The sequence below is a fragment of the Desmodus rotundus genome, chromosome 1, assembly GCF_022682495.2.
Source record: "Desmodus rotundus isolate HL8 chromosome 1, HLdesRot8A.1, whole genome shotgun sequence".
NCBI lineage: Eukaryota > Metazoa > Chordata > Mammalia > Chiroptera > Phyllostomidae > Desmodus > Desmodus rotundus.
The window spans coordinates 97,199,412-97,219,351 of NC_071387.1; the positions used below are offsets into that span (position 1 = coordinate 97,199,412).

The following is a 19,940-nucleotide window of genomic DNA, read 5'->3' on the forward strand; positions in this document are numbered from 1 at the left end:
ATAAATGGCAACTATAATTTCAGTTATTATTACTATTGAAGAGGTTAAGAAACTTACTAGCTGTCAAGGGCAGAGCCAGAATTGAACTCTCATCCCCTGACTCCCCTAGACCCTTCTCATCCACGCGCACGGGCAGCACCAGGTGGGACAGCTGTCCTGTGGGGTGGTGCCACTCGATGCCACGTTTCAGGCTTGTCCTCTTAGTGACTTGACCCAACCTGGGTTTATGAAACCTGACAAATGCAGAGGAAAGTGTGGAGACTTCCTCAGCAATCCTGAAGAGCTTTCTGTCCTTGAGAGACGAGGTCGCTCATGTTTAAACTCAGAGCCATCCCTGCAAATGATTACTGAGCGGCCTCTGTGCTCAAGGCCCAAAGCCAAGCATGGCGGACACACAGAGCACAAGTCTGTCTGGAAGCAGGAGAACCTGGCTTCGAACCCTGCCTACCACTTCCAGCTGTGTGGTCTTGGGAGGGCACCTCCCTTTCTGAGCCTTGGCTTCCCTTGACTGTAAAATGGGGTGCACAGACCTTATGGGGTGGCCGGGAGAAGGTGGAACAGGGCTTGCTATTTGATGTTTGAACCTGAAGCCTAAGATGCAGAGCAGGTCCCCGAGCCCCTGCTGTTGTGAGAGTTAAGCTTCTTACAGACACCTACTTGTCCAGGGTCCGGGAGTCATCCGTGTATTCGGGGAGGTCATTTAAATCTCTGGGGCAGGCGGAGATCTGGTGCAGGTTGATGGGCAGTGCCTGGCCGTCCTTGCCCACCACTTCCAGGCCCGTGAGTCCCAGGTAGTGCAGGTCCCCCCAGGAGGCAGTGAAGTTCAGCTGAAGGCCTGCAACAGGGAGAAAAGCGACCTGTGAACCCCTGAGGTTCTGCGGGAGGCACCTGAGATGGAGAGGAGAAGAGGAGTGATCTTCAGCGTCTGCTTTCAGCCAGCGCGAAGACCCAGACGCAAAAGAGCGCCTGCGGGCTGGGCTCTGCACCTTCCCTCCACTGGCCCTGGGGCCTGGGACACTGCTGATGTTTAGGAAACGTTAGGGGGATGAATGCACCAGTGTCGTCTAAACCTGCATGCAGACCTGGACCCTGTCTCTACCCATGGATCATATCACCCACTTGACGTTTAACACCCAAAGGTGGATCCCCACAATGCTTGGCCAACAGGCCTTGCCCACCTGGCTTCTATTTTTTTAACCTCATCTTGCACCAGGGGTTCCTGGCTCCACTAAGACCATCATTCAGTCACTCATTTATATTCCTCCCTGCTGACACATGGCCTGCTTGCCTTGTGCTCATCCTTCAGAGCCCAGCTCACTTCCTCAGGGAAGCCCTCCCAGCTTCTTTGACTATGTCAAACCTCCATTCACAGTTTGCTGTCTCACTGAACTTACCCTCCCACACCCTGGTCACTGCCATTATCTGGTAATCATTTGGTTAAATATGCCAGATGGTTAACTCCCCAAAGCCTGCCACAGTACCTAGCACATAGTAGGAGCTCGGCATAGATAGGATGATTAAACAAATAACTAAATGGAGACAGCTATATCATTAAGCCACAACACTAGAAAGGGATATTTTATGCAAATTGGCTACGATTACGAAGAGTCACATGAATTCATGGTAAAGGAAGTGACTAAGGCGACACCTCCATCCTTTTGCCCTGGTCTCACCCTGCTCACCCTCTTCTAAAGACTACTTAGAAGTGATCTTCTGTGGGCTGGGGGCAGAATGGCCCAGGTGAGGCCTCCACTTGCCCAGCAAGCTCAGACCAGATGAACCAAACCCCTGGGCCAGGCCCTGTCAGATATCAGGCTTGAGCTTTTCTTAACTAATGATCTCCTATTAGAATGAGACCAAGCCCAGTGAGCTCTTCCACCCTTGGGGAACTTGGAGCCCATCTTAGCTCCCTTTTGAGTGGCTGTGTTCAAAAGATTCACGCTCTTCGCACCTTCCACAGAGGGCCGGCACTGTAGCGCTAGAAGAAAAAAAATGCCTGGCTAGCACGTGGTCCCACCCATCCCAGCTCAGCTCCAGACACCCTTGTGAGGCCAAGTGAGGTCAAGCCGCACCACCTCCCTGGAGCTCAGCTCCCTCTCCTACACCCCTGTCATTTCCGACATGTGGTGCAACTCCGCCTCAGATCCTTCGCTCACTGTGGGCCAAGGTAACTCTGAGTGTCTTGGGGTCAGATGAAAAAAGACGTGTGGCCAGCATAGTACCGGGCACATGATGGCTTCTCACTGCACTGGTAGCAGGCAAAATGGCCAAAAATTCTTCCAACCTAGTCCCTGTCTCTTTGCAATGTGACTGCCACTGTCCCAAGCGGAAGTGAAGTATATTTCTCCATTCCTTGAATCTGGGCCAAGTGATTTGCTTTGGTCATGGGACAGAAGCAAAGATACTGCAAGCAGAGGGTACAAGTGCGTGTGCAGTGGGGCTTGTCTCCTCTATTCACACCTGCCGCCCTGCCACACGAGGGAGACAGGTGAGCCCTGTGGTCCCATCACTCTGGCCAACAGCCTCCCAACTGCCAGACAGAAGGCATCCTAGATCATTCAGCTGCCAGCCCACCTGCCAGCTGACCAGACCATGAGCAGGCCCAGCAGATGCCAGCAACCCAGCTCAGATGAAAACTGCCCAGCCAAACCACTGAATTATGAGCCAATCATGAATGGTGGCTGTGTTAAGCCATTAAGGTGTGGGTTGGTTTGTTCAGCAAAAGCTAATTGATACACTTCTCATCGTGAGTCTGTGCTCAAATTTCATCTCCAGGAGACTTCCGGGCAAGATGGCAGCATAGGCACACGCGGCTCACCTCCTTGCACAAACACATCAAAATTACAACTAAAATGTACAACAACCATCACCCAGAACTGTCAGAAATCGAATTGAATGGAAGCCCGACAACTACAGAAATAAAGAAACCACAACCATCTAGACTGGTAGGAGGGGTGGAGATACAGAACAGGCTGGTGGATAAAAATTCAGGAGGGATATCTCAGGAGCAAGGAGTCTCAGCCCCACACCAAGACCCCAGCCCAGGGTTCCTGTGCCAAGAGGATAAGTCCCCATACTCCTGGATGCAGAAGCCAGGAGGGGGTTAGTTGGCAGAAGAAATTTCTGGGGTCCCAAGCAGTCCCTCCTAAAGAACCCACACACAGATTTACTCAAACTCACTCCCTCTGAGCTCCAGCATCAGGGTAGCAGCTTGAAATGCACCAGTGGCATGAGGGGGGAACTGAAGTGTCTGGCATCAACGTGAGAGCAGGGGCACAGCTTTCTTCCAAAAAAAAAGGGGGGGGGGCAGAGGCCATTGTCCCCTTTCTGAACCCTCCCCCAACAGAGCCACACAGCTGGCAGGTGGGTGCTGTATCTGAGGCTCCATCGACCTGGCTAATACTGTTTGAGCTGTCCTGGAGATTGCCTGAGACTCCTTCCCACCCAACTTATTGGCTCACCCAAACTGGTAACAGTGATTCTCCCATATGCATGGCTGATCTTGGCTCATGCTTCACAAACTCCTAAATCCTCTCAAACAAGGAACAGCTGGCATCAGTGAGCCCCTAGCCCCTGTACCTCTTGCTAAGTGGCTGCATGCCCAGTATTAGGAGCCACCAGCCTAGATTTGCAGCTTGGCTTAATCTGGGAACCTCCAAACCCGGGACAAGTACCACTCATCTCAGACTGCTTTATAGCTAAGGCAGGGTGGCCCTTGGCAGAACACAGGTAGGGCCTGACCTGGGCATGTACCACCTAGGAAACCCCATGGCCAGTGCACCCAGTGGACAGCTACAGATCATATCAGAGCACCACCACTCTGCCCCCCGCACAGCTGATCCTCCACGGAGGGCAGAGGGTGGGGGTCAGTGGTCACAGCCAGTTCTTGCAGCTGACTGGCCTCAGTAAATCCCTCCCATTGATCTGCCAACAGCAACCAAAGCTCAACTACAAGAGGAGGGTGTACTCAGCCCACACGAAGGGCACACCTCAAGTACCCAGCTTGAGTGATAGAGGAGGCTGTGCCACTGGACCCTACAGGACACCTACTGCATTAGGACACACTACCAAGACACGGAGTCAAAGCAGCTCTACCTAACACATAGAAACAAACACAGGGAGGCTGCCAAAATGAGGAGACAAAGAAACATGCCCCAAATGAAAGAACAGATCGAAACTCCAGAAAAAGAACTAAATGAAATGGAGATAAACAATCTATCAGATGCAGAGTTCAAAACACTGGTTATAAGGATGCTCAGGGAACTTAGTGAGGTGCTAATCCAGTCAGAAATGATCCAGTCAGAAATGAAGGATCCACTAACTGAAATAAAGAACAATTTACAGGGAAAAAAACAGTAAAGTGGATGAAGCTGAGAATCAAATCAATGATTTGGAACATAAGGAAGCAAATAACAACCAATCAGAACAAGAAGAAAAAAGAATTAAAAAAATAAGGATAGTGTAAACAGCCTATGGGACAATTTCAAGCATTCCAACATTTGCATCATAAGGGTGCCAGAAGAAGAGAAAGAGCAAGAAATTGGAAATCTATTTGAAAAAATAATGTAAGAAAACTTCCTTATTTTGGTGGAGGAAATAGTCCAGGAAGCACAGAGAGTCTGAAACAAGATGGATGCAAAGAGGCCCCCTCCAAGACACATCATAAGTAAAGTGCCAAAGGTTAAAAATAAAGAGTATCTTAGAAGCAGCAAGAGAAAAGCAGTTGGTTACCTACAGGGAAGTTCCCATGAGACTGTCAGTTGATTTCTCAAAAGAAACTTTGCAGGCTAGAAGGGTTTGGCAAGAAATATTCAAAGTCATGAAAAGCAGGGACCTACAGCCAAGATTTCTGTATTTGGCAAAGCTGTCATTTAGAATCGCAGGGCAGATAAAGAGCTTCCCAGACAAGAGAAAACTGAAGGAGTTCACCATCACCGAACCATATTTATACAAAATGTTAAAGGTACTTATTTAATAAAAAGATCAAAACTATGAACAATAAAATGGCAATAAATATGTATCTATGAACAATTGAATCTAAATAACAAACTAAGATAACATGAAGAACAGAGACACAATCATGGATACGGAGAGCATTCTGATGGTTGCCAGAGGAGAGGGGGTGGCGGAATGGGTGAGGAGGTGAGGGATTAGGAAGTACAAACAGGCAGTCACAGAATAGCCAGGGGGCTGTAAAGTACAGTACAGGAAATGGAGACGCCAAAGAACTTACACACACGACCCATGGACATGAACAATGGTGTGGGGATGGCCTGAGGGAGTGGGGGGATTGGGGGGATGGGGGCAAAGGAGGAAAAATTGGGACAACTCTAATAGCTTCATCAATAAAATACAATTACAAAACTAAAAAAACAAACGGCATCTCCTCCGAGAGGCCTTCCCTGCCCACCTGAGCTCAAACAGCACCAGGCCCCACCACTCTCTATACCCTGCTGTATTTTCTGTCACTGTACTTATTACCTCCTGAGAACATATTCTATATTTACTTGCTTATTTGTTTTTATCAGTCTTCCCTGCTAAGATGGAAGCTCCCTGAGGGCAGGAAGTCTGTTGACTTTGTTCGCTATTGTATCCCCAGAGCCTAGAAAAGTATCTGAAAAACAGATGGTCAACAAAGATTTGTTCTTTTTAAACACACAGCAAAATCTCTCTAGGAGGTTCTATCGCGTGCGGATGCACAACAGACACTAACAAACAATACACGCGGCAGCCCCCAGAGTGATGGGCGCCCTGAAACGAGTGAGCGATGGGTGACATTCGAGCTGCGACCTGGGTGTGTGAGGCAGTCTTCCGTGTTTCTGGAAGGCGCTCTCAGCTGAGAGGATAGCAAGGGCACAGGCCCTGGGACGGGAACAAATTTGGCCTGTGGTTAGAACCAGGCGCCTGAGGGAGAGGGTGGTGGAGGAAAATGAGACCAGAAGGTCAGGCTGGGGCTAGAACACGTCATGAAGTTCGGGTTTTCTCCTCTGCAGTGGGGAGCTACGGGAGGGTTAGCTTTGAAGCAGGGGTGTGACACGCTTCAGTCTGCGTCTCAGAAAGTGCGCTCAGTTGGACTCTCTGGGGACACCAGCGGGGAGGCTGGTAGAAGACTGACGGCCTGGACACGGGTGGTGAGGTGGCCACAACAGGGGAGGGAGGGACTGACTGAGGGTCTGTTTCGGAGACAGCACGGCCAGGTCTCAATGGCAGGTACGGAGTGAGGGAAAGAGATGTTTTGGACCCAAGTTACGGAGCGGCTGTGTTCCTGATGGGGAAGGCGGGAGGCCGAGGAGGGGCAGACTGGGTGGGGGCATCGGCGTCCGGGAGAAATGCCAGCCCCCTTTGGGAAAACAAGACTCGGCATCGCGGCTCTCCCAGGCCTGCAGCCCCTCCACTTGCCTGGCAAGACGCCCTGCGAGCCACCTAATCCGGGCTGCTCTGAGAGTGACTACTGTCCCGTTTGAGCTAGTGCCCACGCTCCCTGTGCACTTTCCTCTGGTGCACTGATCAGTATTTACATCCACGAGAATTAGTTTTGTCATTTCTCACCCATGTTTCCACCCTCCTCAGCTCCTTTCCATTCATCACTGCTGCTATTTGCAAAACGTCCAAAATGAGCGTCATCTGCAGATTAGCAATTCACACATCCCCTGTCTTTTTTTTCATATAATTTTTCTTTTTTTTTAAATTTTTTTTTCAGTTACAATTGTCTGCATTTTCTCCTCATCCCTCCACCCCACCCCAGCTAATCCCACCTCCCTCCCCCACTTCTACCGTCCCCCTTGATTTTGTCCTTGTGTCCTTTATAGTAGTTCCTGTAGACCCCTATCCCCAGTATCCCCTCCCCACTCCCCTCTGGCTATTGTTACATTGTTCTTAATTTCAATGTCTCTGGTTATATTTTGTTTGCTTTTTTCTTTTGTTGATTATGTTCCAGTTAAAGGTGAGATCATATGGTATTTGTCCCTCACCGCCTGGCTTATTTCACTTAGCATAATGCTCTCCAGTTCCATCTATCCCCTTTCAAAACACCAACAGGCTGGGCCGTATCTACCAAGCTCGACATACCCCTGGGGTCACTTCACCCACACTCTCCCTGTTCGCACAGGCTGCTTCAGGGGGTTAGGGTTTTGGATAGAGTGAGGAAAAAGCCAAAGGATCAGAGAAGACAGATTCAGAAATCACAGGCTTCGGACGTGCAGAGGGGCCTTGGCCAAGAGGTTCTTCTGCTTCCCTACCGAGGAAAGAGCAGAGAAATTACACTTTTGTTGCAGCAAAAAGTCTCTGAGCTCTACTCCCAGGCAGAGCTCCCAAAGGCATTGAAATCACATTTCTGAGAAAGGTCAGAAGCTGGCTCAGTGGGAGAGACATTTACACACAGCATCTTTAGGGAAATCATCAGAGGAAGGGGACAGTGGCCGCTTCTGGCCGGCCAGCTGGCCCTCCTTCCTGCTCCTCGTTACTGCGCCCTGGCCTCCCCTAGAGCGCTGTTTGGTGGCTGACCGCACCACGGGCTGCAGGGACGGGCCCCTGAGCCAGGCCTGGCCAGCGCGAGCTTTCCATCTCACACCTCCCTCTGCCTCCCAGTCCTGGCGAGCTGCGGGGACTGGTTTAAGGATGCTGGGGCATGCGATCCAAGCTGGGCTGAGGAGCCGTAATTCGGGGATGATCATTGAACTTATGAGGAAGCAGAAGTGCTCTTCTCGCTGTGACTGCCAGGCAGAAGGTGCGCGTGAATGCGGTCTGCAGGCACTCCCGTGCGGACAGAGTCCGGCAGAGGCCAAGTGAGGAGGGCAGGAGAGAGCGACTCTGGGCAGGGCGGGGAAGGGGGATGCCACGCCTGGATGACGCCGTTTCACACCCGGTGCCAGCCCTACGGGAGCTAGCAACCCCTGACCTTTGCAGTCGAGTAAGCCAGCAAATTCCCACTTTTGTTTAACTCGGTTTGGATTCAATTTCCATTGTCTATCAAGAAGAAGGGGAGGAGGAGGTGGTGGAGAAAGAGAGGAAGAAGGACCCTACCACTTAGGGGGAGACAGGAGCTCACAGCTCTGCGGGGATGCTGACCTCTCCCAGAGGCCGCGCTGTGAGGCGCCGCGCAGCAAGAGCCCTAGGCGCTGTGCTCAGTGGGGGGACAAGGACTTTGAGTTTAGGCGCCCGGCTGCATTGGTGGCCTTAGCACCAGCTGCGTGACCCTAGGAGGCTGACTCAGCCTCTGAGCCTCAGTTTCCTAATCTCATCTAGAAAACGGAGAGAATAAGAGCGGTCAGTGTTCCGTGGGATGGATAGGGCGGGCAAAGCCCCAGCACAGAGGCTGAAAAGGCGAAGGAGCCAAGCCTCAGACCCCGCCCTTGCCTGCATGAGCTTGGTTTTTTAAACTGCTCTGTTGTCGTAATGTAATTGGGAGTGTCCTGCAGTGTACGGGCTGTGAGGACTCCACACAAGGCACCTTCCTCTTTTCTAAGAGGTAACTTGGCCTTTGTGGGTGAGTGCGGGACAGGTGCCTGCTCACTGGGCGCACTGCGGGAGACCCCCGGCTGGCATGGGCTGCCGCAGGGTCCTGAGAAGTGGGTGTGGGGACGCTGTGGGACACTGCTTGGGTCCACCTCCCACCCCCCGGGGACAGAAGCACTCCTGCCTCTGGTGGCAGCTTAGAGCTGAGTCCCCCCCACTTACCCGTGCCCTTGGCCTTGCCCTTCCCCAGGGGCAGTCCATACCCAGTGACACGTTGTTATAGGCGTATAAAAGCCTTGTCCCCACTCAACTCAGGACAACTCCAAGGGGCTGTCACAGCTCCAGAGCCCCCTGACGCGAGTGCGCCGCGGCCTACCTTCTCCCTCGGCGCAGTCCTGCCTCCTTTCCTCCCCCAGAACCTGCCTCAGTGAACTCCGTCTCGGAGTCCACTTTCTGGGAGCCCAATCGGCTGTCGTCGGCCTTCAACAGACGGGGCGGAGAGGAAGGGCAGAGCTTGCAGGTGGGCTCGGGAGATGTGTGTGGGGAGGAGGGGAGAGGGGCCCCACACTGGCACAGCAACCTCCTGTTGTCAGGAGATAACTGGGAGGAATGACGTGTACAGGGGCAGGAAGAGTGGGAGGCAAGGCTACAAGGAGCAAGTGAGCCAGAGAGCCTTGTCAACAGGGAACGGGAGGGAGAGCACAGTCAGCTGCCGCCTCTGGCCTGCAGACCCCCAGGACACAGGCAGAGGGGCTGGCCTGTGCGCACAAGGGGTCGGAGAGGAGGGGCTGCAGCGTCAAATGGGAGAAGACGAGAGAAGAACAGACACAGTGAAATGCAGGCAAGCAGCCAGCTGGCTGAATACACGATGTGTTTTGTTTGGCTCATGAGGTGTTTAAAAATATTTAAAATTAGTCACCAATATTTAAAAAGCTGAAGATGTCACATAAAAATCCAAATTTCCGACTTCTCAGAAGACCTGGCACCTGCCCCTCGTGGACAGGGAGAACGCAGGTTTTCTTTGTCCGTGTGCTGGTTTCGGTCCCCACTTGCCCGTGGCCAACATCTCTGCACAATGGACAACCTGTCCAGCTGTCCGAGGGGACCCTGTCCCGAGTGACCAGGACTTCCCCCGACCTCTGACGGGCCTTCTTCCACCTGACACCGCCCCAGGACAGGGTACTCACAGATCCCGTGGTAGACGCCCGGTTCTGGAGTGGTGACTTCGGGGACAGGGGTACCGGGTGGCAGCTCTAGTTCTGGGACCTGCACACCGGTTAGGAGAGAAGCAGAGGAAAGGGTGTGATTTCAGTGATGCCCACAAAGCTGGCCAGCCATTTTTTCCAGCTACTGCTGCCCACCTCATGCCCCAGGTAGGTCCCCGTGTCCTTTCTTGTGTTTTCTTTGTGGAAGCTCTGCGACTGGTAATAGGAACAGGCCCAGAAACCCTTGTGTGTCCGAGTCCTTAACAGAAGCCCTCACTGGCAGAGGAAGGGGGTGACTCCACCAGCTCAGGTGAGATTTTCCGGGACAGGGAAGGACGTCATAAATGTCTATCTAAGCAGCCAGAGGAAGGGAGCAAGGAAGGAAGGGAAATGGGAAGGAAGGACGGGAGGGGGGGAAGAACGTGAGCTACAGAGAGTGGTTTTCAACCCTGGGGCCCGGGCACGTGCGTTTTTAAAGCTCCCAGGTTACGCCCAAGTGCGGCTGGGACAAAGAACCCGTGGTCTGTAGACAGCCCAAGTGCGCCGCCACACCCCACTTCTCGGGCCTCATGTGTAAACTTTGCTATTAGATCTCTGCTTCGGAAGTTGGGGTGCGAGTGCCATCACTGCCTTACAGACAGGAAGGCTCAGGTGCAAAAGGAGGTGAAGTCCGGGCCTCAGACTTTGGTGAGGGCGGTGTTTCGGTCCAATGACAACCTGAGAAGTCCATGGCTCGGCCCCTGGGAATGACTGCCCTGGACCCTGTCCAGCTACGGGGCAGAGGGTGAGGAAGGTGGCCTGCCACAAGCACCCCTGACACGGGGCAGCCTGAGGCCACCAGGGAGTGTCACTGCCTTAGTGCCCATGTGACTTCTCTTGCCCTCCCTGGACCTCCTACCCTGCTAGGATGTGAACACCTCCAGAAGGGTGGGGTGCAGCCCGCTTCTCTGCAGGGCAGTGAGCCTGATGTTGACACTGCTGCCCCCACGAGCTCAGGTTCCCCTCCAAGATGAGGGCGGCCCCTCCCAGTCCCTCCCAGGGTTGGATCTTATCAGAGACCCTTAGAGGCGACTTCACATACTTCACCGTTCAGAAAACCCCAGGGCAGATGAAAGGCCTCGTGGCCAGCTTCCAGCCGGAGACCCACAGGTCAAATCCAGACAACAGACATGTTCAGTGGCCCACAGAAGGTTTGAAAACATTTTGAATTAGTTGCTAACGATTTTTAGTTGGGATATTTTTGCATAAAAATCCAGCTATCTGGCTTCATTTGAAAAAATCAGAGAAACCGTCAACACAGGCCAGCAGCTCTTGTCTGGGCGGAGTGGCAGCTGCCTTCTTGAGAAGCGGGGGGGCCTCACCCCAGTGACCACCAAGCACTGCAGGCATTTCGCTGCCCTGCCTTGGTCATGGCCTTCCCGTGGCTGACCCTTCCGTCCTCCGGCTTCTAGCCATTCCCCTGCGCCCGCCACCCTTTCTCCTCACGGGCTCAGGAACATCCAGGAGACCTGGGGTCTCCACCTTCACTATTGCTCTTTGACTTGGACTGACTTTTGCCCCGAAGATCATGTTTCATTAAAAAAACTGTTTAGCAGCTAAAAGCAGACTTTGGAATCCTGCATTCAAGCCCAAGCCTCGCTACTTCCCCTGATGGGCCCTTGGGCAAGTCACTTAGCCTGTCTGGAGCTCAGTTCCCTGAATGGGGGAGCTAATGGGCTCCTCTCCAGGGGTTGTTGGGGGGATACACAGGGCAGGTCACGGTTTGCAAGCAAGAAATGATCCCTGGGACTCTCATTATTTCGATTCTAATTCTACCTATTAAAGCCACGTCCAGTCCTCCGTCAAACACAACAGCGAGAGATGAAAACGCAGCCCAAAGCAAACATTTCCCGAAGACTGCCGCCTCTAAATTACAGAGATAGCAGAGAATGGATTTCTCCTAGCTTTGATTAAAATTTGAATACTTTCTCCACTTGGTGAAAAAATAAATAAATAAAATAAAAGTCACTAGAGAATGAAATACGACAGACAGGACCAAAACTGAAGTGGAGAAATGGGGAATGTCAGACAGTTGCCCCAGAGGCATAAAGGACATCCATCTTCATTCTCCCGGCTCTGCTCTAAGTTTGGAGAAATCTCTCCCAGGCCACCCCCCGCCCCGCCCCTCCACCTCACCCTCGCCCGCCCCGACCTACCTGGCCCTCGGGCCACAGGCCGGCCTGGGTGTAGGGCCTCTCCTCCCCATCGCCGTCCGCGGTGCTGGGCCTGCGCAGAGCCTCCTCGCACTGCAGGCTGCAGACGCTCTCCACGTCCACGTCGAACGTCTCATCCGAACAGAACACGGCCTCGAGAATGTCCTCGTCAGTCGTGAACAGTATCGTGTCTCCAAAGTGCTCCGGGGCTGGACGGGTTACCGAGAAAACAAGGGTCAACCCACCCCGAAGGCCAACGATCTGTAGATCAACCTTTGTGCTACACACCCACTAACAGTTCGTTGTGGAGAGAGACGTGTTATTCTTCATGTTTTGGCAAATGGAGTTCATGTGCCGTAAGCAGCACAGAGATCTAAGGAAGGGACTGGTCCGATGAGAATTGCTGCGATGGGGAGGAGAGGATGGGGATGAAGCAAAGCCTGGGTGGGCACTGAGGCGGCTGCTGCTGGTGCCCCACCCAGGTCCCTGCTGATGGGGGGAGGGGGGGGGACGGGGGGAGGGTGGGGGGGGCAGCAGTCTTGTCTGAAAGGACACGGGAGTTGTGCCCCCTGTGCGGAGACCTGTGGGGCCCCAGATCCCTGCCACTTCGCCTTAAGGCAGGACAGATCCTATGGGCTGTGCTCCAGGGCTCCCCTGGGTCAGGCGGAGGCCGACTTCCCCTGAAACTACACCCTTGCTCAGCCTCTCCCCTCCCATGCCCTGCCCCCCTGCCCCCGGCACCGTGGGTTCTCCTGAGAGCACTCTCTCAGTGCCTTGCAGAAGGACCCCCTGGTCGGGGCCCCAGCCGAGCAGCTGAAGTGAGGGCAGCTCTTGCACACCCACGCTGCAAAGGTAAGGAGAGGGCCAGGTCCATGGAAGAGGAGAGACCTGCTGCTGGTTAGCCAGTGGGTTCAGTTTTTCCTCAGAGCCTCAGCGACCAGCAGGTAGGGGCTCTGAGAACATCCTCAGAGACACACTGTACCTCCCGACAGGGTTCCGGAGGCCTTGGCGATTTCTCCTTTAAAGATGCACTGTGTGTCTAAGAGGATCTCGATGTCCTTCACGCCGCGGAAGGAATGTATGCGCGACTTGTTGTAATTCCAAACCCTGATCAGGGCGAGGTGGCACGGGTGCGTGAAGTCCACGGTGATGAAGTGGGGTTTGCCCGGCGTGAAGGGGGCCAGCCAGACGTGCATGTCGTCCTGGGTCCTGTTCACCCCGTCGGTGAGGTTGGTGACCACACGGGGGTCCTTCCCATAAGCTGGTAAAACATTGATGTCAGGGGGGTCTGCTCGGATGCTCGCAATCTGCACGGGCTCTCCCTCGGAACTGAATATTTCTATTCCGTTCAGGCCGACATAGTGCCTGTCCCCCCACGTAGACTTGATGTCAACGACCAAGCGCTGGCCGTAAGGCAGGACAGGGATTTTGAAGTCGCTCCCTTCCTCTGTGTCCACGGGGCAGTCGTCCTGCCCTGGCCTGGGCCCCGGCTCCTCCTCCTCCTCACGGGGCTGCGGCTGGCTGCCGAGCCGGCTGCTCTTCTGCTGCTGCAGGAACTCGTCCAGGATGTCCCCCTGGAACTCCGCGCTGGAGATGCGCCCCCGGTGGGAGCGGTCAAAGGCGCTGAGGGAGCTCCAGGACTCGTGCAGCGTGTGTTCCTGCTCGCTGCGCCACAGGGGCTGTGGCGGCGTCCCAGTGGGCCAGGCGTCTTCTGGAAGAAAGGGCGCAGGAGGGGTGAAGCCCCATTAGTGACACGTGTGTGAGTGGGGACCCTTAGAGTGTCTCGTCCAGTGGCTGTCAGCTGGGTAAAGTCCCCCTCAGGGGGACATTCTAGAAACCGGTGAGAAACATTCCAGAAACAGTTTCTCCTGGCTGCCTTAATGCCCACCGACCCTGCCGGCACTTGGCGGGTGGGGCAAGGGATGCAACGCCCTGCTGTGCCTGGGTGCAGGCACAGAGCACGGCCTCCTGTCGCCCGCGGATGAGAAATTGTTGGTAGACACCCAGGTCTGGAACTAGTCATTTTGCAAAGAGAAAGGCATTTTTCAATGTACACTGACCGCTCTAAGCATGCAACCTTATGCAAATCAAGGGGGGCCCATTTGGTTGCGTTAGAGCCTTTGCCGGAAGTTGCCTCCACTTCAGAGACACACACCTGCCCGAGCAAGGCTGCTGCCTGCGGCCTCTGAGTCGGCAGCCCGAGGGGCCGCTCCTAACGCTACCACGGTCACGCGACCTGGATCCAGGCTGCAGAGCCCATCTAGTGACGGGCCAAAGGCTCGGAAAAGAAGGTAGAAGGAAAAAGAGCCGGCGATGCCCTGTCAGACGTGGCCTACCCTAGTGTGGCCGCACACGCCGGCGTGCTAATTTGATCTTTCTGGGTGGTAATTAGGAAGGGCCTCTATTTTCTTCTTTGTCACCTTATCCTCTAAATTCCCTACCAGTATTAATTTTATAATCAGAAAAATGCTTTAAAAAAGCAAACAACCCAATTGTGTCCCAAGGTAAGGAATTTACTTCTTATGCACGCACACGGCCAAATGGGCTCCCGGAGCTGATGCTGTGCCCCAAGCACGTGGGGACCAGGGGCCCGGTCCCTGGCGGGGGGGGGCCTTCTGCAGGCCCCGCGCTCCTCCTCACAGGACACAGACGCTCCGCACACGCATGGGGCAGTGGCCTGTCCTCACAGCCACTCCAGGGCTATCTGCCATCTCAGGGCGTCGCTCTGGGAAAGCAGCAGCCGATGACGCTGACATTTGGTTTTTCTCCTTTCCTACCGTGCCGGGCTCCGCGCTCCATCTCCTGCCTGTCTGCTAGGGAGCCTGGCTCCATCAATTACCTCTTCTCTCCAGAATCTTCAATCACTCCTTCCCCACTGGCACCTTCCCCTCTGCCTGCGGACATGCGTAAATCTCTCCTACCCGAAAGAAAGCGGAAGCTGGCCTGATCTTGGGGCCCTCCCCTCCACTGCAGCGGCTGCGTCCTCCTCACCACCCCCCTCCCTCAACCCCTGCCACCTGGTCCTCTGTGCCCAGTCACTGCTCTGCCCACTCAAACTCCCCTTCCGCTTCTTCTAGGAGCAACACCCGATGTTCTTGGGGATCAGGCCATTCGCAGTAGGCAAATGTTGACAGCATCCTTCCAAGCTGGGCTCGGGAAGGGGCCCAAGGGAGAGAGGGTCTCTACACTGGGGCTGCTGAGCTGGTGGGATGTCGGTGGGGCTGCCTGTGGCCACACTGCTGCTCTGTGGGGGGAGCCTGCCCGAGACAGAAGCCCACCTGGAGAACAGGAGGCAAGAGATGGAAGGACTCCTGATGACATCATCTGAGCTGTGTCAGATGTCACAGGTCTAGTGGCTTTCTGTCCCTTCATCCTTGAATCCTACGATTTCCATAGCCCTCCACGGAAAAGGCTTTCTCCAAGTTCACAGACTCAAGTACCCAGTCTTTGCCCAGTTCTCAATCCATGCTTGACATCCTAGGCCAAGCTCCTCCTCCTGCTCAGGAGAATTGTACTTTCCTGGTTCTCTACTTCCTCGCAACAGCTCCTCCCTCTGTATCACAGGGCCTCCACTCTCCCCACATCCTAAGTCCAGTTCCATGCCAAGGCCTCAACTCCGTCCCGCCTCCCCCGACACCGCCATCCCAAATGCCCTCACCCAGCTCCTGGTTCCCACATGGGCTCTGCTCAGTGTTATAACTCAAGCTCTGCCTGCTGTCCCCTGGGCACCACCTTCCAGTCCCAACAACCCCCTGGGGGTGCAGACATGTCCACTTCAAACTCCATGTGCCTAAAATGGGGTCATCACCCTCCCCTCTAAGTGGTGTACGCTGAGAACAAGGAAAACCAAAGAAAATCTCACGCCTCACCACGGCCCCAGGGCCTGAGGCGGCCCTGCTAATTCATCCAACCTCATCCCACACCTTCCTCCCACATCGCCCTGCTGCAGCCTCACTGGCCTTTCTGTTCCCTGGACACACCGGGTCTCTCTTGTCTCGGAGCGTTTGTCCTTGCTGTGCCCTCTGCCAGGAATGCATCTCTTACATCTCCAGGTTGCTGGCTCTTCTCGTCACCCTCCTCCATGGAGAGGCCTGCTCTGCCCCGCTCCCTGCTGTGTCCCAGCGCCTGACACAGAACATGGCCCAAGGAAGTGCTCAGTGTTGCCAGTAAAGGGGTGGACAGCTGGCATCGCCATTCCACCTCTGTGTTCAGACTCGGAGGCTGAGGGACTCCCGCTCCCCCTCAGTCCTCCTGCCCTCGTCCTCAACCCTCCTTCTCACCTGCCATTAAAAAGACCCCAGGAGTTTTTCCATCTTTCCTGCAGGCATGAGGCTTAACACCTGGCAGAAGGGACCTCCCATACGGATCATCAATATTCCGCTTACTGTGACTTGATTTCCACAGACTAAAATGCATGGCCTGGGCCAGTTTGCAAGAGCGCTGAGGAGACAGCACCAAACATCACGTTTGGGGACGCAGCCTGCGTTCCTCCGCCTGGGTTTAAAGAAAGGCAGGGCTTGGCTTTCATTCCACATCGTTTTCTGACATCTTCTCCCAAGATGTACAGTCTGGCGTTTAAAAGCAGAGAGGTGCAGACTTTCCCCTAGGCCCCGCAGAGGTGACCGAAGGCTGGGGCCCGTATCTCCCGCAGTGTGCAGGAGAACACGCTACTCGCTAGTCCCCACTACTACTGGCAGACACGCGACGCGGAGTCGGGGAGCCGCTGGGGTCAATGCTCTGTCCTTTATCAATATTCCTACCTGTAAATCTGAATGGACAGCAGAAAGCTGCTGCTTCAGTCTGCAATCAGCGCAGGCTGGGAGGGACCACTGATATGAGATGAGATTGAAGATGCAAAACTATTCCTCAGTTGAGACTAATACGAACTACAGAGTTCTGCACTGAGTTTATAAAGATCAGTGGTGCCCTGGCTGGTGTGGCTCAGTGGATTGAGCGCTGGCCTGCAAATCAAAGGGCCACCGGTTTGATTCCTACTCAGCGCACATGCCTGGGTTGCAGGTCAGGTCCCCATTAGGGGGTGGATGAGAAGCAACCACACATTAATGTTTCTCTCCCTCTCTCTCTCTCTCCCTTCCTTTCTAAAAATAAATAAATAAAATATTTTAAAAAAATTTTTTTAATCAATGGCACCACCATGAGGTATACGCTAATTGCTACTAAAGCAGGAAATGAAAAAAGTACATAGGGAGATGTAACAGAATTATGTTTATTTTCGGTGTACTGCCCTTCAGTCATAGCTGACTGAACAAGGAGTGGGCACCTGACCTGAGTTGGCCAATCAGCTTCTCCCCTGAGACTTTGGAATTGGCTGCTGGCAACAGAGCCAGAAAATCGTGTCACTCTAGGGCTGCAAGGCCATTTCCTGCTGTGTGCACAAAGGCAGAGAAAGCTGATCCTATGCAGGAGATCGAGGGAAAGTGGGCCTGCGGAGAGGCAGAGACGGGGCGCAGCAGCCCTGGGGACACGGGGAAGCTTCCTTGGTGCCTGCCAGCTTTCTGGTTCCTCCTTCCAATCCCAGGTGAGGAGCAGCTACACTTCCTGCCTTTGGAGGTCTAGGAGCTCCTCAAGCATTCTCCAAACAACACCCCTTTACTGCTCAGACTGGGCTGATGAAATTTCATTCACCTGTAGCCAACTGACCCCTGATAAAGACGCTTCCAGAATGCAGATGTCGTTACAATGAGATGCTCTGTTGGACGAAAGAACTTCCAGTCTCTGTCTTATGGTGACAACACAGTTCAGCCCAGGGAGGAATGCGGCAGTGTTCACCCCGCCTGCATCGGTGAGGGCTCGCCCGCCCTTTCCTGCAGATCCCGGCTATGGGGTTTGGCTCTAGGTAATGGGTGTGTGAGAATTTCGAAGCAACTTTCCTTTTCAGCATGAGTGGCCTAACAAGCATTAAATCTTAAGGGCGTTGTTCTTAACGTGTCATTGAGCCAAGCAGTGAAATGCCTGGAAAGAAGTTGGTCAGGTTAGAATAATGCGCATCACCTTAGAACTCCCAGAGGCCCTGGGGGTCTGTCTGCCAGGAAAGCCCGGGACTGATGCCCCTCGGGGTGCTGATGAGACAGTGCGCCACAGGGCAGTGGTCTGAAGCGTGGATTCTGGCGCGGGGTCACCTGGCTCAGATTCTGCTCTAACCCTTACCGGCTGTGTGACCCAAAGAAAGTTACTTAAGCCCCACATTTTCTTCATCTGTCAGAGGGGGCTGGTGTGAGGAGTAAACAGACTCGTTAGAGTGCCGTGCCTGGGTGAGAGCCTGGCTTCCTGCAACGTGCCCCAGAGCCCGCCGCCGTGGGCCCTTCTTCCCCCCACTCCTCCCACACTCGGAGGACCCCCCTGGAGCCAGGCATCTGCTCCTGGGGGTCCCATCCCAGACAACACACTGTCTCTGCCCTCACACAGCTTCTTGATTCTTCTCTCCCACTCTGTGGCCCTCCCTGGCACCCAGCCGCAGGGCTAAGTCCTGATGGGGCCGGCGAGGCTGGGGAGCCAGCAGGGGCATCTCTGCCCCGAACAAGCCTACAGCTCACTGGAGGAAGACGCTCAGGTCTTACGGACTTGCTCTGGTGTCTGAAGCGACATATCAGGGGTCTGAGGGAGGCCTAAGACTCGTCACCTTTCAGAGTGCAGCCTGGGGCTGAATGCAGACCTTCGGGGTCAGTCTACTAAGCAGTAACAGAGTAGAGGCTGATGTGACTCACTAGAAAATACATACAGCTGACCCTTGAACTACACCAGTGTGAACTGCGTGGGTTTACTTACACGAGATTTTTTTCAGTAAGTACATACAGTACTATAAATGTACTTTCTGTTCCTTACAATTTTATTAGTAACAGTTTCTTTTCTCTAGCTTATTTTGTTGTAAGGATACCTATATAATACATAAAAATACGTGTTCATCAACTGCTTGTTATTGGTAAAGCCTCCAGCCAACAGCAGGCTCTTATTAGTTAAGTTTTGGGAGATTCAAATGTTATACGTGGATTTTCACCTACACAAGGGGTCAGCACCCCGACCCCCGAGTTGTTCGAGGGCCCACTGTGCACGGTGTCACCTACAGACGCAGGGAGAGGAAGAGTCCCAGAGTGCGGGCAGTGGTGTCGGTGATGGTAAGTAGCAGCGGCTAACATCTGCTAGGTGCCCTCGTGTGCCCGGCACTGTGCCAAGCACCGCACACGTACCATCTCATCTGATCCTCCCGGCACCCGTGAGACGGGTGTTACTGGCATTTTACAGACAAGGAAACTGAAGCTCGGGGTGGTTTCGGGCTCACCCGTGGCGTGGGTCGGTGGCGAGGGATCGGGAAACACGCCCCGGCGGTTTGACCGCCGGGCTCCTGCGCGATGCGAGGCCGGGTTAAATTCCGAGGGTCTACGGGCGAGCCCTCCTCGGCCGGTGCGGGTGCTCTGTGCACAGTAAAGGGTGGACACGCGGATGTTGAAAAACGGCCACCACTTGTGGGCACTCGGCACGCGCCAGACCCTGGTGCCTACTGTGAAGCCATCATCTCCTCCACCCCTCACGACACTGAGAAGGAGGGGCAGCGAAGGGCTGTTGGCCCCCAGTTTATAGACGGACGCCGAGGCTCAGAAGGTGCAAGTGCCCGGCTCTCTGAGCAGAGAAGTTGGGATCGAATGCTGTGACTCCCAGCTGCCGAGCTCCACTCCTCCCCAGGGGACAAGTCCGAGTGGAAATATTCAGGAGCCCCCCCTCAGTCCCTTCCTTTCAGATCCCTTAGACAGCGTCTGCTGCCAAGTTCACAGAGCAGGCCGGTCCTGCCACGGGTGTGTTTTTTCTTTTTTGACACACACACCGGTTTTAAGATAATCTTGATGAGTCACCAGTGCTAAAAATAAGAATATTCTACATTTCTGATTTCTCTTAGTAAAAGGAAAAGGGAGCTCTGGCACACTGGCCTTGCATCCCTGACGCCAAAAAGCACACTGAGTGACGCAGCCCTGCCCCCCCCGGAGTTGGGCTCGTGCTCCCCGGTTAGCCACAGTCCTCATCGCTCCCTACAGCACTTCCTAACGCAGGCAGCGTCAACTGCTATTTATTGTCACAC

General features: G+C 54.1%; 1 protein-coding gene across 10 annotated transcripts in view; it reads right to left on the minus strand.

The window, feature by feature from the left end:
- KATNIP (katanin interacting protein) overlaps positions 1 to 19,940 on the minus strand; it is a 194,258-nt gene that overhangs the window by 16,674 nt on the left and 157,644 nt on the right. For 9 of the 10 annotated variants that reach the window (XM_045195338.2, XM_045195336.2, XM_024560330.3 and 6 more), the window contains 4 exons: positions 12,834 to 13,562; positions 11,855 to 12,060; positions 9,642 to 9,720; positions 658 to 835 (listed from right to left, as the gene is read on the minus strand). In XM_045195338.2, coding sequence (XP_045051273.2) covers positions 658 to 835; positions 9,642 to 9,720; positions 11,855 to 12,060; positions 12,834 to 13,562 — 1,192 coding nt within the window. The remainder of the gene's footprint in view (positions 1 to 657; positions 836 to 9,641; positions 9,721 to 11,854; positions 12,061 to 12,833; positions 13,563 to 19,940) is intronic. The other variant, XM_045195334.2, reaches the window with a different exon arrangement.